We start from the raw sequence: 24372 nt of genomic DNA, 5'->3' as shown, positions 1-24372 counted from the left end.
TATTTTTCTTGGGACTCCAAATCAAGCAAAGAAAAGATGACATCTTCATCAATCAAGCTAAGTACGTCAAAGATATGCTCAAGAAGTTTGGACTGGAAAATGAGAAGCCACATAACACTCCAATGAGCTCATCGACAAAGCTTGACATAGATGAAGGAGGTAAATATGTGGATGTTAAATTATATAGGTCAATGATTGGTTCTTTGCTTTATCTAACTGCAAGTAGACCGGACATTGTGTTTAGTGTTTTCTTATATGCTAGATTTCAATCATGCCCTAAGGAATCACATTTACTAGCTGTTAAGAGGATCTTTAGATACCTTAAGGACACTCCTAGTTTAGGACTTTGGTATCCTAGAGACTCTAGCTTTAGCTTGCATGCCTTCTCTGATGCGGATTATGGATGATGCAAATTAGATAGGAAAAGCACCTCCGGTACTTTCCAATTCCATGGAAATATCTTGATTTCTTGGTTTTCAAAGAAACAAAATTGTGTTGCATTATCTACCACTGAAGCGGAATACATTTCAGCCGATAGTTGTTGTGCACAAGTTTTATGGATGAAACGATAACTTTTTGATTATGGAATTGAAGTAGGTACCATTCCTATCAAGTGTGACAATACTAGTGCTATTTGTCTCACTAAAAATCCCATCCAACACTCTATAACTAAGCATATTGAAATTAGACATCACTTCATTAGAGACCATGTCACTAAGGAAAATGTAGTTCTAGAATTTGTTGATATTTTGCACCAATTAGCGGATATCTTTATAAAAACTTTAGACAATGAAAGATTTTGGACACTTAGGAGAGAATTAGGTTTAACTGACCTATCTTCACTTAGTGTTTAAAATAATTTTATCACTTTTAAGTATAAATGAAAAATGCTTATAATAATAATTTTTGATTGCATTCTTTGCTATTAGTTAGGGGGAGTTTATGTTGCTTGATGAAAATTAATTTTATGTTCAAAAGTAGTTTAAGGATTAATTTGATTGATTGAACATGATTAATTTTCAATATATGAGTTGCCAATACCACTAGAGCCAATTAATTTAGCATTTTGAGTGTTTAAAACAGATTTTTGACATTTTTGTGCTTCATGCATCGATACACCTAACAGTGCATCGATGCATCCTTGAATGTGTATCGATACACCATAAAGGTGCACCGATGCACGCCTTGAATGTGCATCGATTCACAAGGCCATGCATCGATGCATCCATCGGGTTTTGGTTAAAAACCCTGATTTTCTTATTTATTTCAAATCCTAAAACTATAAACTCTCATGCTATACACCTCGCTCACTCTCTAAACTCTCCTCTTGCTCAAAATCATTGAAAATTTGTCGGAATCTTCGAGCTTTTCATCTCTATATCCTGCTACTATCATTAAATCATGCAACACAACATCTCATTCCTCTCAAATCCGAAATATTCAAGGTATTTTCTAAAAACCTCTATTTTATCATATTCTAATCTTAGGACTAGTTTTAATTAGTTCTAGGATGAACATTTTATCGAGCACTGATTGTTTGATGATTACAAACTAGATTTTACAACCAATTTCATAAAAAAAACTCACAAATTTTCAAAGAAATTTTTGAATTTTCGAAAAAAAATCGAAAATCTGAATTTAATTTTTAAATTTGATGTTTTTTATTATGTTGTTTTCATATACATATTATGATTTTTCAAAAATTATTTTCAAATAGTTTTCAAAACCTTGCCCATTAGGATTTGATTTAGAGAACCTTGAATTATTGAGGACTCAATTGAGTTTTGGGATTGATTAAATTGCATTCATGTGTTTCAATTTGCAGGTTATATTTTTTTCCGATTCCTAAACCATGTCTAATCCCAAACACCCTAGAACTTCATCGAGTCATTCTCGTTCAAACCAACCTCCTAATCACGTTCCTCCTCCACCTACATCTCTATTAGGATCTTGTTTTAACATGTCTGAGCGTCGTAGAGACGAATTGTACTCTAGGTACATAATTCTTTTCAATCTTATAGAATCTGGGAATAGCGTATTCCTTCTCTTCAAGCTATGATAGATATTGACTTTGAATACCTTCCGATCCTTAAAGCTTGGAAGTTTGATAAAATGTTTCAGCTCAAACCTATCGTTTATCAACAGTTAGTCCGCATTTTCTATTCCAATGCGGTATGTATTCAAAACGAAACTCAATGTGGGACTATAGCCATTAGATCCTATCTTTTAGGCCAATATATTAATACTGACCCCGAGACTATAGCTTTCCATTTTGGGTTAGATGATGATGGGTTGTATAATGAGAATGAAAATGTGGAATATCCCTATGTTCCAAATTCTAGTGTTAGTACTCTACGATCTCATCACGATCATTTTCTTCATTTGATGATCTCTTGGTGGTTTAGACCATTCGGAGGTAGGTACTCCGCTCTTCGTGCTAGGGATTTATGGTGGATGCACTGTATTAAAAATAAGATCAAAATAAATCTGCCCCACATTATTTTTAGTCAACTAGTGGATATCATAAACATTGTTCCTTCAAAACATGTTGAAACATTGATTTATGGATGTCTTCTGAGTAAACTCTTTATCAAACTCGGTCTAAATGTCTCTCTCGATAATCCTATCCCACTACAAAATCAAATCAATCTTACTTTCTTGAAGAAAGCGGATTGGAAACAAGACGAGGAAACCGGTCTTTGGGTATTTCGACCCGGTAAGCAAACTCTGGGAGCTAGTTCTTCATGAGCTGCTCTAGCTCTTCTCGTGCTCCTCCTCCTCCTCGACACGGCTGCTGACGATGATCCTGAGTTTCAACAACTTATGCAAGATATCGACGATCACGTTCCAGACGATGAGCCTGAATCGGAACCGGCACAACAAGAAGATCAAATGCCACCATATTTTTGATCCTTCTTGGAGTCATTTGATCTAAGGTTGGCCTCCATGGAGTCTCAGATTACTAAGTTTCAGCGGGAGATGTGTGAACGTATGGACGCGCTCACTCTTGAAGATCGAGCTCATTATCCTCCTCCTCCCGACCCTCTGATGGATTAGACATTTTCTCCATGCTTTCTTAGTATTTCAAACTTGGATTGTTTTTATGTTTTTGGATTTTTGTTTTGGATTGTTAAATGCTTGAATTTGTTATGGTTTGGATGATTGAATTTTGAACTTAATATATATATATTGGTTTGGTTGAATTTTCTTATTTTTGCATCATTAGATATATATGACCAATTATGCCATTTCACATTTGTTTTTGAATATTGATTATGGAACTAATGGCTAATCTCTCTTTTATTGTGATCTTAGCAGCTTAAGCTATATATATTTAAAATCAATTGGCTATGCTTTTTAATATATATATATATTTAAAACATTTTAATGTCTTTTGATTTAACAAAAAGGGGGAGAATTGTAAAAGTGTTAAAGGGAAAATGTTGTAGTAAGGGGGAGTAAGTAATTTTTCAAAATTGATTTCAAAATTTTAGAAAATCTTAAAATAACACAAATGTTTTGTTATATCAAAAGGGGGAGATTGTTGAAAACATTTTTGTGTTTCGATATAACAAATTAAGTTTAAATGAATTTTAAGATTTTACAAATGATTTTCTAAGTATATTCGATTTAATTAATCGAATATCAAATTATTACTCCAAGTTTTTTTAAGTTCAAATTCAAACCTTACTAAATGTGTAAAATTGTGTTTTATACTTAAACTATTTTTGAAACAATTTTCATAAAGTATTTTGAACCAAAATCAAGCCTAAAATCAATTTATCAAAGTGATGCACCGATGCACCAATCCATGCATCGATGCACAATGAATTGGATTGAACATCGAATGCATTTCATGCATCGATGCACTGAGGATTTTATAAAAACATCGAATGCATTTGATGCATCGATGCACAAGCCATGCATCAATGCACTCTGACTATTTTGAAACATCGAATGCACTTGATGCATCGATGCACTAAGAGTGCACCGATGCACTAAGGGTCCAACAGTTACAATATTTGAATTTTACACTGATGCACATATGCACCATGGGTATGCATCGATGCACTGACGCTCCCAACTGCTTTAATTAATTGTTTTCACACTTAAACGACTCTATTGACTCCACTAAGCATCCCCAACGTTCAGAATCATTTGAAGGTGTATTTAAACAAGCTTAGAAGCTATTGATCAAGAACAAGAAATAACAATCAACAAGAATCAAGAGAGAATCAAAGAGAAAACATCAAACCTCAAGTTTGAGCATTTCAAGCCTATTTTCATTCAATATTTTATTTTGCTTTCAAGAACACTACTTGTACTCAATTGTATTCATTTTTTAGTGTTATTTTCTTTGTTCTAGAATTGTGCAAACAATCTACCTTGTGAGGATTTCCTTGTAAGTTTGCAAATTTGTAATCTTCTCTTTGAGAAAGAGTGTTCTTAAGAATTGGGGTATATTCTTGAGGGAGTTGTAAGGTTATCTCTTTGGCCTCAAAAGAAAGAACAAATTAGTGAATTTGTTGGAAAATCCTTAGTGTGGATAGCTAAGGTAGTGGACGTAGACTTTGATTGAGAAAGTCGAACCACTCTAAATCGCTGTGCAATTACTTTCAATTTTTTGCAAAAGCTTCCACCAAAATTTTAATTGCCAATTCACCCCACTCTTGGCTGATTCTGTCGTTCGATTAACTCAACAGCAGAATTATTAGATGGGCTGATACTATTAATTGCGGATGGGTTCGTTTCCTACGACTTACTTGGGTCTTCCGTTAGGTCACAAAAAGAATTCATCGGCCTTGTGGCAACCTGTGTTGGATAAGATTTACTCTCGATTACAGAGCTGGAAAGGTAAATTTTTATCCTTTGCTGGCAGGATTACTCTCATTAGATCACTGTTATCTAATTTACTTGTCTATTATATGTCCTTATTACCTATTCCTAAGTCCATAGCTGATGCCATTATCAAAGTCATAGCTTCTTTTGTTTGGAAGGGTAATTCGAAAAGGAGTATTCACTTGTTAAAGTAGGAAAAATATGTGGACCCAAATCTCATGGGGGTTTGGGTTTTGATGATGTTAAAATTAGGAATCGAGTATTGCTTAATAAGTGGATTTGGAGGTTTGGTGAGGAGAATGATAGTCTTTGGAAAAAAGTAATTGTTGCTAAATATAAGTACGGGCTAGATTCTATTGTTCCAAAAGTGGTATGTAAGCACAAATCTTCTTAGGTGTGGCGTAATATTGTCAACCCTGTCGTTTCTAATGAAGGAAACATGTTTGCGAATTTTATTTGCGTTATGGGAGATGGTGCAAAAATTGAATTCTGGACAGATCACTGGACTGACATGTTATCTCTTAAATCATCATTCCCCAAAATTTTCAGTTTGCCTTTAAAAAAATCTGGAAAGATTGTTGAGTTTGAGAATTGGGAGATCGGGGTCTGGGAATGGAAAATTGATTTGAGCAGAGAGCTTTTCGAATGGGAAAAAGAACTATGGTATGAGTTTCTTTTGGTCCTATCGAGAGTTGTTAGTTTAGCTCCCGTTCAAGACAGATTGCATTGGTTAGGGGCAGAAAATGGTAGGTACTCTCCTAAATCTTTATGTTCTAAGGTGGCTACTGCTAGTAAAATGAAAGACTATTTGGAAAGCGGGTTGGTGTAAATTTGTTCCTCCAAAAGTTTCTGGTTTTGTTTGGAAAGCAGTGCATCAAAGATTTTCGGTTTCTACAGAGCTGGAAAAGCGAGGAGTGCTCAGCTCTGTTCATTCTCTTTGTTCTTTTTGCAATCGAGCTCCCGAAACTATTAATCATGTCTTGTGTCACTGCGACTGTGTCTGGAAGGTTTGGCAAAGATGGTGCTCGGTGTGGCTAATAAATATTGTATTTCCTAGCAATGTTAAGGATTTGATGCAAATTTGGGTTTCACAAAATATCAAAAAGAAACTTCGGGATCTTTGGAATCTCGGGTTCTTCAGTTTGATTTTGAAAATTTGGCTATGTAGAAATAAAATAAGGTTTCAGGGTAACTCCTTTTCGGCTGATAAGATGTTCAATTTAGCTATGATTCAGATAGCTGTTTGGGCTTATTCCAACTGACCATTGTTGATTCAGAGTGTGCAAGACTTTGTTCGCTGCCCCGAATCCTTAGTGATTGGATACTGCTGAATTTGGTTGTGCTTCTTTGTTTATGTTTTTGGTCGTCTGCTCGGATGTTTTGGGATCTGTTATTTCATGTCTGTTGTTGGTGGTTGTTAGCAGTGCAGCCTCTGTCTCTGCTCCTTGCTCAGGAAGCATTTTCTATATGCTGAGTTGGCGGTTCCTCTTGCAGTTTTTGGTTCGATCTCAGTCTGTCCGGGTTTATATATGGCGTTAGCTCAATTATTGTTGCGTATTTCTGATGCAATTTTTGCTGAGAGTTTCCCTGGCCGATGCAAATCTTCTTCATGACGTTAGATTTTTCTGCAGGTTGTGTTATCTGTATACAAGTGTTCCGTTCTACGTTCACCCTTCTAGTTTGTTGTTTCAGCATTCTTGATTGGTGTCTGGTATTTGAAGCAGTGGTTCTGTTTCCAGATTATACTGATAAATTTTTGCCGATATGTCTACGGCTCGGAGGCTACAGCAGGAAGTGTTCATTGGTTGGTTGCGTGAATTTCAATTTAGTTTTTCTTGCATGGGGAAGTATGTACCTATATATGTGTAGATACTATGGGCTGTTTTAGCTTCGTATTTTTGTGCTTCTGTTTTGATGTATTAAGGTTGATGACTGTATATTCTTTCCATCCCGAGGTTCACTCTTTTTTCCTCAATTAAGTTTAGGAGAGTTTTTTAACGAGGTCCTTGGGGTGGTGTACTTTGTAATTTTGAATACAAAGTACCAATTTTACAAAAAAAAATATCAACTATGAATGATACATATCATTAAATTGACATTATAATAGAACATGTTAACGTATTGACAACTGGCTTTGTTACAATTCAAATACGATTTATTTAGGGTGACTAAATAATCGCCAACTAAATACGTGACTACGAATTCAACACTAAAAAAAGAAAGAAAAAAACTTGCAAATTATAAATACAAGACAAAATGAAACTTAAAATATGTTTATAAAAAAATATAATAATTAATAAATAAAATTTAAGAATAATTCACATAGTGTGGGTATTAATGATATACAGTTGAATGAAAAATCCAATGTCAAATTGTAAATTAGAAACGTGGAATGGAAGAGTGGTCAAATTCATGGAATTTTAGAAGATCCAGCTGGCTACGGCTGCTATATAAAAAGCAGGAAAAAATATCATCAATTTTATTATTATTTAAATAATAAAATTGATAAAAAAATACTTAAAATATTATTTTTTTATTTAAAATATTAATATTTTTTAACATTAATATTTAATAATAACAAAACTGGTAATATTTTACAGACTTTGTTAATAAAATCGATAAAATACCAAATAATAATAAAATTGATAAAAAAATAATATTTTTAATAATTTTTTATTAATTTTATTATTTAAATAATAACAAAATCGATAACACATTTTTTAATCTAATCATTTCTTATAAAAAGCCAATTCCAATAAATAAATAATTATGAAAAGTTCCCAAAATGCAGGGAAAATGAACGGCTCTAATTTAATGGGGTTTCGTGCCAAGGCAGGCTCCAACGGAAATGCGTTTCGTATTTTTTTAATTGTAATAAGTGACAAACTTTGACTGGGACCAAAACGTTGTTTCTCTGGTTGTCTTCTCTCCCATGTTATTGGTGTTATTTATGGGTAAACCTTTAGTTTCATAAGTGTCACTTTTGGTCACTATATTTATAAAAAAAAAATTTAATCACTTACCTTGTCGACTTATAATGTTCTGGTCCTTGAGACATTAAACGATGTCAGTTTGATTATATGGCACAGTAATAAAAGGGATTATTTTTTAATTTGACCCTTAAATCGTAGATAAAATATTAATTTAATCCAAAAACTTTGGATAAAATTTCAACTTTTCTAGAACTTAAATGAAAAAGTTTAAATACTTTAGGTACCTATTTTTACATAAAATACTTTAGGTGCCTATGTTGACCAAAAAGATAACTTTGGGTACATAATTTGACCAAAAAATAGTTTAGGTGTTTAAATGAAAAAATGAGTTTACTTTAAGTACTTATTTGTGATATAAGCCTAAAGAAAATGAGTAAAAAGAATGGAGAAAAAATATAACATCTTTAACCCAATTTAGTCGAGAATTGGATCATTGATGTCACATTAACTGATCGAAACAATATCTATTTCAGAAGCAAACAAAAATCGAAGATTCACAACCTTTAAACATAATAAAGGACTCAGAATGAGAACATTACAAACATATTGGTTATATATATAAATCAACCATAATTGAAGGATTCCTCATACAATTTATCTTACATAAGACTATTAGTATCGAAACTAAACTATGGGTATCATATTGTATAATATTGACACTCTTAGACAATATTGATATTTCTTTGGTTTAGTATCAATACATATATTTGAGTTTTGATATTGATGGTAAAATACTACCCAATCTGAGTATCTATATCACAATGACACAATATAACTTAAAATTTGCTTATGCTATCGAGGTGTTCTCATGGGTAATATTAATATCTTCTATTCATTTGGTATCGATATTACATGTACATATTGATACTACATATTTCAAATGGTCAAAATCTTCCTTAAACATATATAAAAGATGCTTGCGCTATTGAGGTGTTCTCATGGGTAATATTAATATCTTCTATTGATTTGGTATCGATACCGCATGTACAATATTGATAGTAGATATTGATACCACATATACAATATTATACTAAATATTGATACTAGATATTTCAAATGGTCAAATAGTGAATGACAATTCAAACATACATAAAAGTACCAATTTCACCATGGATTTATCAATGCACAAAAGACATCAAAAGGAAGCTTGTTACATAACATTTACTCATTCCTATTTAATTCAATTAGTAACCATATGCACATCATATCTGGTCACTTACTAATCATGTTTTTCATGGATTAAAATATGCTTTGCACGCTTAGCTTCTAACATCATCATGCCTTAAAACATCATGAAAGCATAGCAAAACATGATATATATGTCTTAGTTATACAAATCATTAATGTAATAATCCAAAATTTTCACTCATCGTACTCTTAATTTTTCAATTTACTCATAAACTTTATAGATTGAGTTTTTTTGTCACTCTGTTGTTAAATAATTAACATCGTTATGACATGACTGTATTTTAATCAAAACAATGTTTTAGTCTAAAATATTTTTTTTCAGGAATTCAAAATAACATCTTTTTTATGTAAGTTGCTATGTATTAATGTTGTTTAATTATTTAACGGCGGAATGATAAGAAAAATTCTATCAATAAAGTTCAGTGAGTAAATTGAAAAAATTGAAAGTACAGTGAGTGAAATAGGAGAGAGAGTAAAGTTTAATTATCAAACGGTAGTTTACCCTAATTATATATACACACATTCTAGAATCTATTTTCTCGCATGCAAATGATCATCTCCTTTATGGTATGCCTCTCTCCTCCCCTTTTCCATCTTTTTTTTAGGGTTTAAGATTTAAAAAAATAATAATATAATAAAAATCAAAATATTACATATTGATTATAATTTATTTTGAAAACCCTACTTATCCTAGAGAGGAAAAAGAGAGGAAAAAAGGAAAATTTTCTGTTTACTAAAGAAGTCAATTCCGAGATGGATGGATCCAATGGACAGAGATTTTACAACGATCATAAATCAAATATCTTGACGGCGCAATTGAGGATTCGGAGAGAATATTTAATTATTTTAATATAAATTGCAAAAATATATTGGCTTGCTCCACATGTCATTGAGAAAAAGCGCACTGTTAAAGACCTGGAACCATCGTGTGACAGCGCCACGAACCTCGCGTTTCTCAACTACCTGCTTTCTTTGATTTTTATAACGTAAAGGTTTTTTTTCCTTTCTGGTTTTCCTCCAGATTTGTTGGTGGTTGTCGGCTAGACGTGTGAAAAAGAAAGAGATCTAAGGAAGCACGAAGATGAGAAGCTTCAACTTCTTCGGGAGACTATCGAGAGCTTTTAATGATTATCCTTCGCTTTCCAGGATCGTCGTCGTCTCTACTATCAGGTGAACTTCTCTATTCTTTCGCCGCTTCTTTTTCTATTATTGTTATGTTTATAGAGGTATTTGATCCGCTTTTGTTTATTTGAACTTGTTAAAAACATGTCTAAGTTCTTGTTTGTGTTTCTATTTTGGTTCTCATTACAGATTTAATAATATTGATTTGTGGTTCATGCTTCATGATGTTATTTTAAAAGTTTTTCTGTGAATTTACATTAGTTCTCAATATATTTTTGTTATGTTTATAGAAATACTTGATTTGCTTTTGTTTGTGTGAACTTGTTAAAATCTTGGCGAAGTGCTTGTTTGTGTTTCTATTTTAGTTCTCATTACAGATTTAGTAATATTGATTTGTGGTTCATGCCTCGTGCTGTTGTTTTACTAGATTTTCTGTGAATTTGTGTTAGTTTTTCTCATCGATCTGGTGATTGAATGTTTATGAGATTTTGAGCTGAAAATGTAGCAAGACATTGGATATTTGAAATGCTCTGTCGAAACTCTGAAAACGGAGCAACTGTCTGAGTATAGGAAATGAAGTGCCATCTCTGTTCAATGGCCGGTGAAAGGGAATTTGCAGTCACGGCTTGCTAGGAAAATTGAAGTTCTGCTTGGTTCTTTAAAATGGTGAAGAAAAGAAAATTTGGACTTAGAATGGAAAACGGATCTAAAAACTTGTTTTCTTTTCTTTTCCTGTATTGTTTGAATGTATTTGTGAAGTTTAGGAGCTTGAGTGCATAATTTATTCATTTATCAATATTAGTTAAAAATGAACTATGTTTTACTTCACCTTGCTTGGAATGCTATCTTCTTTACCTAATATGGTGGGAGCGAAATAATAGATGCTTCAGCGAGAGTCTAGCATCACCAGAAGCATTAACGAGGAAGCTAAAGGGAATTATAAGAATGAGTTTAATGCATCAATAACATTATGCCAGACTCTGAAAGTCGAAGTTTTTGTAGAAATTGGGAGCCAAATTCTGATGTGTTCTCCTCTACTAAGATTGTGTTGCTGACTTGAAGCTTTGCTGCACATCGGTGATGTTTTTCTTTGGCATGAGTGACTATCTTGCAGGGTTCCTGTTTTTACTTCACATAATTGATGCTATTCTTTGATACAGATAGATTCATTTAGCGTAACATATGGTTTGCTGTTGCAGTTTAGCTGCTTCATTGGATAAATTAAAAAAAAGAACTTGTCTTAAAACAACTGTATTTTTTTGAAAATTGAAACTTTCCTTCAGCTAAGCCTATTACTTTTGTGCAGTGGTGGGAGCCTTTTAGCTTACGCTGAGGCAAACAGATACCATGGCAGTCAGGGCCACATTGCTCATGCTGATGCAACTGCATCTGATGGTGGCCATGCTTTATCTGAAGTAGTTCCCAAGAAAAAGAAAGTGGTGCTGCTCGGAACTGGGTGGGCAGGAATGAGTTTCTTGAAGAGTCTGAAAGACCCTACTTACGAGGTGGAAGTTGTGTCCCCTCGTAATTTCTTTGTGTTTACCCCGTTGCTACCAAGTGTTACATGTGGTAAAGTAGAAGCTCGGAGCATTGCTGAGCCAATTCGCAACATCATCAGAAAGGTAATGTGGATTGTCTATGAAGATATATACATATATTGTGGAATTCAGGAAAAAAACAGTTCTTGATGGGTGCTGATGACGCTGTTTCATGTTTGAGCAGAAAAATGTTGACATCAGTTTCTCTGAAGCTGAATGTATCAAGATAGATCCTCAAAATAAGAAAATTTACTGTCGCGCTACTATAGATAGCCATTCAAAGGGGGAAGAAGAGTTTGCAGTAGACTATGACTACCTTATTATAGCAGTGGGAGCTCAGGTCAACACCTTTAATACTCCTGGAGTCGTGGAAAATTGCCATTTCTTAAAGGTAACCTCTGTTTCCATGCTGCATTTAGGATTGGGGTATATGGTGGTAGGGGCCATTTCCATCTTGTACCATTTTGTTTGTTTTATTTTCCTTCATTTTAAGCAATGCGATTCTTTTTGCAGGAAATTGACGATGCTCAGAAGATTCGTAAGAATGTTATTGAGTCCTTTGAGAAGGCAAGCTTACCAAGTTTAAGTGACGAGGAAAGAAAGAAAATCCTTCACTTTGTGATTGTTGGCGGTGGCCCTACAGGTGTAGAATTTGCCGCAGAACTTCACGACTTCGTCAATGAGGATTTGGTCAGACTATATCCAAAGGTCAAAGACTTGGCGAAAATAACACTACTTGAGGCTACAGACCATATACTGAACATGTAAGAATGTGAAGTCCAAATTCTACTTAAAAATATGCACCAGTACTTTGTTTTTTCATTATTATTGTTATCATGACAACTGTTATCACTGAGAAGCTTTAGTATCTTTTTATCATATCAACGTGAAATCAATATATAAGTAATTTTAGAACACTTTCTGGATTCGTACATTCAAGGTATGCTGAGGTGTTTATTTCACAATCTGAAGTTTTCTGAAGCTTGTAATGCGTTCTTATTTTCAGGTTTGACGAAAGAATCACAAATTTTGCTGAAAGTAAATTTGGAAGAGAGGGCATTGATGTGAAATTGGGGTCAATGGTCACAGGAATAAATGAAAATGAAATTTCTACAAAAGCCAGAGGTAATGGAAAAACAACTTCAGAACCATATGGAATGGTTCTCTGGTCAACTGGCGTTGGGCCTCGTCCTCTCATAAAGGAGTTTATGAAGCAAATCGGTCAGGTAATAGTTACTTTTGGACCTAGGAATTCATCTCGTTGAATTCTTTCCATCCTCCATTAACTGTGTTCTCAATGTCTTTCATACAAGTTCGTTTTCACTCCTTAATTCTGCTCACTTGGCCACTATTGGCTATGTTTGAAAAGGGTAATAGGCGTGCTCTAGCAACTGATGAATGGCTGCGAGTTGAGGGATTCGATAACATTTATGCACTGGGTGACTCTGCAACTATTAACCAGCGGAAAGCCATGGTACCTATTTGTTAAATTCTGCCATCTCTTTATGATTTTTGGCCATGGCTGGTATTTATTTTTCTTTCTTCTTTCTCTTCTAAATTCCTATAAAAATATAGGAAGATATAGCAGAAATATTTAAAAAGGCAGACAAGGACAACTCAGGAACACTTACAGTCAAAGAATTTCAAGAAACCCTTGATGATATATGTGAAAGATACCCTCAAGTGGAGCTTTATCTTAAGAACAAGCAGAAGCGTAACATTGTTGATCTTGTGAAAGAAGCCAAAGGGGACGCTGCAAAAGAATCCATGGAGCTCAATATTGAAGAATTTAAAGCAGCTCTCTCTGAAGTCGATTCTCAGATGAAGAATCTTCCTGCAACAGCACAGGTAGCTATCCTACTTCATTTATTGCACGGTCTGGTTTAAATGATGCGTTTCCATGACGATACACAATAACCATCAATAAAATTTTCAGGTTGCAAATCAGCAAGGTGCCTATCTTGCAAAGTGCTTCAACCGTATGGAAGAGTGCGAAAAGAATCCTGAAGGTCCCCCTAGGTTCAGGGGAACAGGTCGCCATCGGTTCCGTCCCTTCAGGTACATATTGAACTCATACCCCGTCTCGATAGACGGTTGTCTTTCGATTCAGAAGTAAATAGAACGCCTCAAATGTGATGCATTAGTACAAAAACCAGGGAAAATTATAAACCCTTGCCATAAACGCTGGTTATGTTGTTACAGGTACAAGCACTTGGGACAATTTGCTCCTTTGGGAGGGGAGCAAACAGCTGCACAGCTTCCCGGTGATTGGGTCTCTATCGGTCACAGTTCACAGTGGCTCTGGTATTCCGTCTACGCGAGGTACGCATCAGTTCCGACACCAACCTTTGTGCTTCCAAATTCAACATGAACTTCAGGCTTCTTTTAGAAATTCGAGGCTGTTAATCTAACACGTATTCTTTCTATTGACACTCAGCAAGCAAGTTAGTTGGCGCACAAGGGCATTGGTGGTGTCGGACTGGGTGAGGCGTTTTATCTTCGGGAGGGATACCAGTGGCATTTAAGCGGACACTTTCAAAGCGGGATCGCAACTTATCAAACATTACGAGGTCTACTGTTGAATGCTGTTGGGAAAAAATGTTTTCCCTTCGACTTTTACTAATTCCTTCATTTGATAATAAACGCTGCCTTGCAATAGAGCTTTGGAGGTTTTGCAAAGAATTTTATTATCCGAAAATTTTATGCTGTTTTTGAACTTAATCCATTCTTTATATACATCTAATATCCATTAAAAATATACCGTTCTGGCGCATCACTCTGTTTATAGTTTAGCTGAATTTACTTACATGCCTAGAACAATTATCCATATTCTTCTAAATTCAATGACATTTTTGTTTACGTCAATGCCCACAAAATGTTTATATAAAAGATCAAAACTTAGCTTCTCATACCCACAAAATGTTAATAACATGAGACAACATGGTTAAATTTCTCGTTAGCACCCTAAATGCTCAAGATTTATTTACTTTTTAACGGTGTAAAATTTAATTTAATTTAATTATAATTACCAATTAATTAAGTAAATTAAAAGAAAATTAAGCCCCAAGCTTAAGTGAACGTCACTTTAGTTTAATGATAATTCGAGCTACCTCAAAGTAGTAAAATCTACTTACTAATAAGGACAAACATATAATTTTATTTTAGAGAGTAAATTTAAAAAAATTTAAGAAGGTGAAAACACATCATCAATAGAAATATACAAAAAATTAAAATTAAAATGTAAAAAAAAACTTAAAAATTTCAAGGAACTGTTCTCCTTATCGGTTCCTTTCGGTCCATCCCTACTCACTGATAGTAGGATATCGTAATACCAAAAATAAAGAAATAGATTAAAGAGATTAATATGTTAAGATGGTTAATTGCTAATGTCATGGGCCGCAGAGTTGGGCTCAGGACATTGGTGCAAGTGTCCGACAAAGAGGTTCAAAACGGAGTATCGACCTTGCCAAGACCACCATATTTAGCCCATTACTTGGAGAATATTTTGGAGCCCGTTCACACTGGCTGTGCAGAAAAGGAAAGTGACATCATATTCGAAGATGTTCACAGGAGCTTGGCAAGTATGGCAGGAGAAGAAGTCATATCAAGGAGGATTATGGAAGAATCTTTCCATAACTAGTGTTAACACCTATCCAAGGAAAGAATTCTACTAATGGATGTAATTAGATAGGATTTGGTTAGATTTCATTGATTTAGGGGATTATGTATTAATTGGGCTCATCTTAGCCGTTGATGTAAATAGATCTAGGTCATTGATTCAGAGGGAGTTGAACTATAAATAGAGAGTCTCCCCTCCTCGTTTCAAACATCTCATTCCATTCTCTTGAGGGAGTAATAAAGTTTTGAGACATTTACTCTATCTCTTGTGTTCTTTGTTTCCAAGTCTCTTTGTGTTGTTGCCTCTCTTGGTGGCTAGGAGTAGTTATGCTTGTGTTTGCACTTCCACACCATAGTCCAACCTTAGTGGCTTGGAGTAGCCACGTTGGTGTTAAAGCTTCCGCATCCTAGAAGCCTTGAGGGCTTAGTTCCAACCTTGGTGAGTTTGCATGCTCATTAGGCTTGGGTAAGACTTACTTAGTCATAGAGAAGTCCTAGAAGTGTCAAGAAGCGTCTAAAGCCCACGACCCGTCATACCTTAACTCTGATATTACGAAAATTTGAGCTTGAAGGTTCTAAGGGCGTGACACTAACAACATGTCAAGATGGCCGAGTTGGTCTAAGACGCTAGTTTCAGGTATTAGTCTGAAAGGGCATGGGATCAAGAATCTCATTCTTGACAAACACATTTTAATATACATAATAATAGTTTGGCTTAAATTAAAGTCCTTAAATTATGTTTTTTTACTTTAAATTCTTAAATTATTTTTTTACCAAAATAAATCCTTAAATTATTATATAATATTTTAAGTACAAAACTATTTTTTTTTATCAAAAACACCCCTAAATTTTGTTACTTTTTGTTTAAAGTTCCCAAACTATTTTTTGATGTCAAAACAAATACCTAATTTTGTGTAACATGCCAACATCTTATTAACCAAAATAATCTTTTCTAATTGAAAAATGACTTAACTTAGAAAGGTTACATCTAGTTTAAGGGCTTATATTGATAAAAGAATAATTTATAGAGTTAAAGCAAAAATAATACATATTTTAGAAATGGCTTAAGGGTCACCTTTGTCCATGTTCTAGACCCAATTTATCATTTTCGCCCCTATCTTATTTTCGCATCAAATTAGCCCTCAAAACTACTTAATTACATCATTCTATACCATTCCCCTAACTTAAAACCCTAAATTATAAACCCCAAGTTAGTGTCTAGAGGTAATAGGGTTATGATTTAGGGTTTATAGTTTATAATTTGGGGTTTTAAGTTAAGGGAATCATATAGAATGATGCAATTAAGCAATTTTGAGAGCTAAATTGATGCGAAAATACGATAGGGGTGAAAATGATAAATTAGGTCTATTATAGGGGCAAAGGTGACCTTTTGCCTTTAGAAATTTATTTTACTTTAAGCCTAATAGTTTCTAAGATCAACAATCACAACTTAGGGAATGTATTCTTTTATTGATAATAGAAGAAGCAGTTTTATTAAAAAGGAGAAAATATCTAAAAATATAATGAAAGTATATAACTAAACGTAAACTAAACTTATAATTAGGATATTTCTTATTACTATTGACATAAAAAATTAATCACTTGTTATCACATATAAGAAAAACAATTCATCCTAAAAACTTGAACAAAATATAAATATGAATGGATCTAACTAAATTGATAAAAGAACCCCAACAGGAGATTAAACTATTGAAATATCACCGAAAATCACAAAACTAGAATCGAATGTTATGAGAAAGTTATCTCCAAATATAAACTACGTATCCAAATCTAATCCGACGATTCAAAACAGAAACTCAACGAAACGTTATATATGATTTAAAAAATAATAATTCATCATATACATGAATATTTACATATTTTTCTAACAAATAATAATGGATGAAATAATTCAAAAAGCCAATCATCATCTCCATAATATTCCAACCTTTGAAGTCAATTTCAGATCAATTACGAATTTTAAATATGAATTGAATATATAAACGAAATTGTTAACAATTTTTTTTATAAAAGTTGTTGGTTTTATTAAAATGAGGAAATATCCAAGATTAAAAATAAATTAGTTGTTTAAAGATCACATAATAACCATATAAAGAGAAGGTTTAAAATATATAATAAAAAAACTCGAACAAAAGATGAATGCGAACAGATCTAATCGTATCAGTAAATGAACTACAAAAGTAGATCAAATCTCTGAAAGACCACCGACAAACCGCGAATCAGAGTCGAGCGACATTAGAAAATTATCCACGAACTCACATTGCATATCCAAATCCAATCCGATAGTCAAAAGCAAGGAAGATCATCGTGATAACAAATAATCACAATCTTAATCAGTCATGGCGATGTTGAATCTAATCCTGAAAATAATAAATAAAAATAACATTTCACGACCAAAAGACAGATAAAACATGCCATAAAAATAAAATAAAATATATCATAAAGACATATTTATTAAAAATAAAAAAATAAAGATGTGATATAAAAAAAATAGACAAAGAGGGAATAGAAGTGGAGAAGTGGAATTTAATTTGTTGGTTACTTTGTCCCTTTCAATATCTCAATGTATTTGGTGATACAAAAGAATCATATGCTAATGTTATTCCCTTGCCTTTTAAATGTGGTTGGTCCATCACCTCTTTTTTTTCTTCCCTTTTCATCATCATTATTCAGTATATATTCAAAACCTTAATTTATAAATGTTTCTAAAACATAAATTCAAATAAATAAATAAAACTAATTTTATAACATTTTTTAGTTATTTTTGAAATAAAAAATCCTTATTTTCATATTATAAAAAATAAAATTTAGTTATAAAAGATAATGAGATTAAAATTTAATTCGATTTAAGTAATTATAGTTTTAAAACTTAAAAACTCTAAACCATCAAAATACTATGATTCGATTTGTTTTTTAGTTTTCTTTATTTCTTTGATAAATCATAATTTCAACCTAAAAAATATAAGACATAATAACAAAATTAACCTCCCAATCTTTACATGAATAGTCATTTTACCTTATATTCTTTTTTAGCATTTCAATCCCAACGTTTTATTTTTCGATTAAAATAGTCATATTAGATGGAAATCGTTCATTAACTAATAATCCAACATATCCTGTTAGCAATATTTTAACCAAAAACTGGAATTTTAAGGGCTAATTAATGTTATTGAATATTTAAGGTACTCGTGGATCTCCTGATCGTTCGCCTGCTCGACCCAGTTCCTCTCGATTTGTTCTTCCGCGAGAGCCTGTGAATACTCGTATAGTTCTGTGATCTTGTTAAATATTTAGTTTAGATTATTACTCTGATTATAACCTTTTTCTGTAATAACTTAGGTTCTCGTTCAGTCGAAGAGAGTAGTGAAGTTGATGCTCGATAGATCTCCCATACTGATACTTTTTACGAGGTGTGTTCCTTGTGTGTCATATACATGTTTTAAATATATGTTTGAAATATCATGTGCACATGATTGTTTTAACTGATTTGCAATGTGTCTATCTATTTGACTTGATTTCGTATGATTTATATGATTTAAAGTCTGATTTTCGATTTACTAAAGTAAGCCTGATTGTTTATTTTCGATTTACTAAAGTAAGTCTGATTGTTTGATTCCTGTTATCTGGTTATTGTTTTTACTGATAAATAAATATGTCTAAACTATGATTTCTTGCTACCACTGATTATTGTCTGAAAAATATTTTTATCCGGGGTACTCTGGGATCTGGTATGAAGTCTCTGCAGGTTCAGCTCGTTTAAACTGGTAATTCCTTATATAGGTTCAGACTGATTGAGCTGATAATTCCTTATGGACCTAAGGCGACTCTTGGGTGGGCTCACAGGCCTAATGAGCTTAGTGGTAAGACCTTATAGACCCTAAAGTACTCCTTTAGGGTGGCACCTTTGCTATGTGCATTGAGTAAGTCCTTATGGGCCTGAAGGTACTCCCCTCAGGTGGGCACCTACACTTCAACTAGGGTAAGATCTTATGGACCCAATGTGCTCCCTTAGGTTGGCACTTACTCCCTTTGGGCCTAGGGTAAGTCCTTGTGGATGCAGTTCTAGAGAATTGCATATGGTGTTCTGTTGGAGGGCGATTATGTATTTTTAAACTAAAAACACTACTGAAATTTTCATAATTTGGAACTGAACTGAATTGGAAACTTAATTGTATGTTTTATTTATGCACTGTTGGAACACACTGAGCTCCCTAGCTCACTCCCCCAAATTTCTCTTTTTCAGATACTTTTTGATAGGCGACCCGTACCTGACCCTTGGAGGATCGACACATTCGTACTGTACCTTTTGTTGTAATGTTTTATCTTCCGATTTACCTTTATTTGGGTGACTTGTGCCTATATTTTGAAAATGTTGGAATATTTTATTTTATTCAGTTTTTGCGACTTTAATTATCTGGAATTGAATTTTAATGTTATCAATTATATTTTTAAATATATTTATTCGTAATATGGTTTTACATTATTAAAAAATGTTTTGGAAAATTTTATCGTAATCCGCTAGATCTAGATCTAGTTATATCGCATAGGTCGGGTATAGGGGTTACACTATTAGGCAAAAAAAAAAAAACCTAATATCTCCATTTTAAGCCCATTTTCAATCCACCAGCCTAAAATGAAAGGATCATCCAAAACCGTGACTGCTGGAAGCAAAGCCTTCAATAATAATTGCTGGGACGTGACTGCACCAATGAGGCTGAGTCCTTGACAATTCGCTGGACAAAAGCAATGAACATAGTTCAAATGTGGTTGAGAACAAAGATGAAGACTTAACTAGGTATCTATCTCATTGCAGCCCAGATAAAATTCATATACATCGCTATTAGCTTTGTGAGTGATTAATTCTCGACCCATGATTTGATTTATTGACGATAAAATTTGGAATAAAACAATTGTAGGCAGTTTATCCCTTCTAATTTGAGTGAAAAGTCACGATTGGTGATTTTTGAGAGAGTGACGAGCTGAAAATGATGAACTTTGTAAGAATAAAGAAGAGAGAACAATATTCCAGTCCCTTATTCAATCGTGTACGATAATTTATATATTGATCATTAATATTGATGTCAAACCTAAGATAACGATGTGAGACTTAAGATAATGATGTCAGCTCAGTCAATATTAGGCAAATATAAACACAATTAAAGAGATATTAGATGGATATACATGAGATTTATTAAAAACCAAATGATGATAACGATGAAGATACGGACACGTTGCCATATTAATAAGCAGAGGACGGTACCAAATCCTTTTGACTTCGCTCAACTCTCTCTCTCTCTCGCTATTTATACGTGTACGTTCCCATACGGACTTTGCTGCACCATTTCTCTCTGTATCATTTTCGGGCAAAAACATGGGAAGAACACCTTGTTCTGATAAAAACAGCCTCAAAAAAGGGCCATGGACACCGGAAGAGGATCAGATGTTGACTCATTATATTAAAAAACATGGCTATGGAAATTGGAGGACACTCCCAAAGAACGCCGGTAATACCCTAGGCGTTACAAGACACTGTGTTTTCATTATCTTTATGTTTTTTTTGGGTTGAAAATTTTAATGCGTACTTTAGGGTTGCAACGATGCGGGAAGAGTTGTCGTCTTCGATGGACTAATTACTTGAGACCTGATATCAAGAGAGGAAGGTTCTCTTCTGAAGAAGAAGATATTATAATTCAGCTACATAGTATATTAGACAACAAGTAAGTTTTGGTGTCGGATTCTTAAACGGGAAATAAGGAGAAAAGAATATCGAATTTCTTATTACTCGACCGACGAAGATGTTTTTAGTTGTGTTTCTCTTTGTTTTTTCTAATGTTGTTTGTTTTTAGGTGGTCTGCTATTGCTGCTCATTTGCCGGGGAGAACGGATAACGAAATAAAAAATTATTGGAACACTCGCATTAGAAAGATTCTGCTTCGAATGGGGATCGATCTGGTGACTCATCGTCCTCGGCTGGATCTTCTCGACCTCTGGTGGATCTTAAGCTCGTCTCTTTACAACCAAACCCAGGTTTTCCTTAATCAGCCATTAACGCAATCTAATGAAATCCCAACATGTAGTGTTCCATCTTGTAACGAAACACAGCTCGTGAACCCTAACGTGGACCATAAGTTTCAATCCGATATCAGTGGCTTGAGTGGCTATCAAGGCAATGCCATTGTAACACCCCCAACTCGTACCCGACCTGAATACGAGTCCGAGGTGTTACATTGACCGTTCAAAACGTTTACTTTGACAAAATCTAATGAAATTCAGTTAGACATTTCCAATAAAATCCAAATAATTTCTATTGTATAAAACGTATGGTTTTACAAATTGATCAGAGCGTATCCAGTACAAATCTTTTATCTTACATGCCAACTACATTTCATATGACAAAATACATATAATTTAAACATATTTCTGATCTGAATTGTGGAAAGGAGAATCTGACCTGTCTTGCTCCTCTAAACTTCTCTTCTTGCTTTCCGGAACCTACGTGAGAAACACTCACACGCTAAGTCTATGACTTAGTGAGGCATTAAACACATAAAAATAACTCTAACTACTTAATCATGCATGAACATATCATATAATGCTATCACACAAAACAATATAGCATTTCATGTAATCAAATGTACACATATACATTCATCCTTTCCATCATTAACCTTACTTCACTATCAATATGCTTATTATTTATATCTTGTAATCATATCCTTTTGTACTTAACATTTTAACCAACATGACTCATTTAACCACGCAATACACATATCATCATTAAAATCATATGATACAATTCATCTCACAAAAGCATATACATCACATGTAATATATTTATCGTTATATCTTTGTTTAGCCCATGCACATTTCTGAGAGTTAAAGATACATGAGTACATAGAGGTTGTGCACTATGTTGTCACCACAGCTCGTAAAATTCCCACTAAGGACGCGTAGATTTTTCCCAGAGGACCACTATGTCCTGAAGAACCACTAAATATGTCCTGAAGGACCACTATGTTCCGAAGGACCACTGTGTCCCGAAGGACAGCGTAGACCCTCGACTCTTGGCATGCCAACTATATCTCTAGATCTCATAACACATAACATGGGCATTATCTTTATATCGTTTCACATAGTCATATCTCATATGCTCATATCTTTTATCATATCGTTTCCCATCTTCATATAATCATATGATTCACTTTCACGTATCACATATACTTTCTCTTTCATATATCTCATGTCATATATCACATGGCTCTTTATCTCATTCTCATATGATCACATAATCATGTAGTTCACTTCTCATATCACTTTGCATGGTTTTACATAAACATATATCATATCTTATTCATATATATATATCCGCAAATAAATGTAAGCACATATTTTCTTATCTTATAACTTATGTTACATATGCCTGTAATCTTATGACTTATTGTTAAGTAACTCATACAATCAAGCATACATACATTTCATATTAATCACATACTTCATGTGCTATACTATCGGAATAGACTTATCGCAAGTCAATTTCCATATAATCCTATGCAATAAGATGCACTCACCTTGGCCTCACTAAGTTCCAATCCCCTTTTATGATTTCCTTTCTTTCGATCGAATCTTAACTTGATAGTCGTCCTGGAACTTGTTTGCGTTCGATATCTACATAATCATGTACGAATACTTATAATTATCCAATTGATATACTTTAATCTATCATTTCTTAGAATGAAAGAAAGATTTATTCCATTTCCCATTGAAGTGCATCGGTACACTCTACAGTGTATCGATGCACTATCCATGCATCGATACACAAAATACATTCGATGTTTTAATCTTAAGGGGGTGCATCGATACACTCCTCATGCATCGATGCACTAATTGCATTCGATGTTCATTTATTTTAGAGTACATCGATACACATTGAATATGCATCGATGCACACAACCCATAAATTACATTTTGAGACCGAAAATTCTTACTTTGACCTTAAATTATACTTATTAACCCCTCCTTATGCCTTAAAACTCATCTATACATATGTAAACCTTCTTATAACACTATAACACTTCACTATATCTCATAATTCACCATAATTCTTGAATCAAAGAATCTCATCAAATTTTCCATGTGTTCTAAATTCAATTCTATCACCTCTGACTTCTTAATTAACCATTTGACAAGTCAAATTCATCCTTAGAACTTCAAAAACATTTCTATAACAAAAGTTCATTTCTAAACTCTTAATAGAAATTCCTTTCTAATTTTCTCCTCTTAGTGTTTTAAGCTTATATAAGCTTTCCTTAAGCTTATATAACACTCAAGGAATAAAACTCAACTCAAATATTCAAGAATTAACTATCAAAATTAAAAATCACCTTTGAGGCTTAAGCATGAACACACGAGAAGAAAAAAGAATGAAGAAAAAGAAGAGTTCCATTCAACTCTCCAACCCACGTGTTATATCTCCCTAAATAAGGGATATAAAATATCCTCCTAACTAATTTACCATATTTCCCTTGTAATCCTTTCATAATTACCCTTTAATCCAACACTGAAATATTCTTATTAAATCCTTAAACTTTTCAATTTTCTTAAATTGATCCTCAAATTTCAAAAATTCTCATTTTAGTCACTGACCCGGATTTCGGATGTTACAACCATGCCTTCAAATTTGACTGAAGATTACATGCCGCTACCGTCAGATTATAACTATTACGGCTCCGATCATCAAACTGTCATGGACGCTTCATTCGTGTCGGTTTTATCAACACCTTCGTCGAGCTCGACATGCATCAACGGTAGCATCATTACCGAAGACGAAAGAGACGGCTACGGCAGCAACAATTTGGATTTCGAAATCTCAGATGTTTTGGACGTTAATGGTTTTATGTAATTCCAAGATCAAAACTAAAAACAGAGTTTTTATACGTGTACACTTCTCTACTAGTAATTAATTTTAATTAAGATTACTGTATTATGAAGCAAGATCATATTTATTTCTTATCATATATTATTAGTCATCTTACCATATATTATACATATATTCA

General features: G+C 33.6%; 2 protein-coding genes across 2 annotated transcripts; both read left to right on the top strand.

The window, feature by feature from the left end:
• The first annotated feature begins 9994 nt into the window (after positions 1–9994).
• LOC120151939 (external alternative NAD(P)H-ubiquinone oxidoreductase B2, mitochondrial-like) lies at positions 9995–14237 on the top strand. Its single transcript, XM_039164246.1, has 10 exons — positions 9995–10190; positions 11449–11764; positions 11865–12071; positions 12194–12444; positions 12687–12906; positions 13050–13154; positions 13256–13528; positions 13617–13738; positions 13883–14002; positions 14118–14237. The coding sequence occupies exons 1-10, from the start codon at positions 10102–10104 to the stop codon at positions 14203–14205; spliced, it is 1791 nt and encodes a 596-aa protein (XP_039020177.1). The 5' UTR covers positions 9995–10101; the 3' UTR covers positions 14206–14237.
• A 6453-nt stretch (positions 14238–20690) lies between these two features.
• Positions 20691–24238, top strand: LOC120151886 (transcription factor MYB102-like). The gene is made up of 4 exons (XM_039164197.1): positions 20691–20823; positions 20907–21036; positions 21166–21491; positions 23983–24238. The coding sequence occupies exons 1-4, from the start codon at positions 20691–20693 to the stop codon at positions 24216–24218; spliced, it is 825 nt and encodes a 274-aa protein (XP_039020128.1). The 3' UTR covers positions 24219–24238.
• The last annotated feature ends 134 nt before the right edge of the window (positions 24239–24372 follow it).

This window comes from Hibiscus syriacus, unplaced genomic scaffold, assembly GCF_006381635.1.
Source record: "Hibiscus syriacus cultivar Baekdansim isolate YM2019G1 unplaced genomic scaffold, ASM638163v2 tig00111070_pilon, whole genome shotgun sequence".
NCBI classification, from domain to species: Eukaryota; Viridiplantae; Streptophyta; class Magnoliopsida; order Malvales; family Malvaceae; genus Hibiscus; species Hibiscus syriacus.
The sequence above is the reverse complement of the archived record's forward strand: the minus strand, read 5'-3'. Positions and strand labels throughout refer to the sequence as shown.

Bases quoted from the DNA above. Each gene is read 5' to 3' on its own strand.
- LOC120151939 (XM_039164246.1), top strand. From the start codon at position 10,102: ATGAGAAGCTTCAACTTCTTCGGGAGACTATCGAGAGCTTTTAATGAT. The intron at 13,155-13,255 runs GTACCTATTTGT...ATAAAAATATAG, and splicing joins TTAACCAGCGGAAAGCCATG to GAAGATATAGCAGAAATATT. The intron at 13,529-13,616 runs GTAGCTATCCTA...TAAAATTTTCAG, and splicing joins ATCTTCCTGCAACAGCACAG to GTTGCAAATCAGCAAGGTGC.
- LOC120151886 (XM_039164197.1), top strand. From the start codon at position 20,691: ATGGGAAGAACACCTTGTTCTGATAAAAACAGCCTCAAAAAAGGGCCA. The intron at 20,824-20,906 runs GTAATACCCTAG...TGCGTACTTTAG, and splicing joins GACACTCCCAAAGAACGCCG to GGTTGCAACGATGCGGGAAG. The intron at 21,492-23,982 runs CCATTGTAACAC...CGGATGTTACAA, and splicing joins GAGTGGCTATCAAGGCAATG to CCATGCCTTCAAATTTGACT.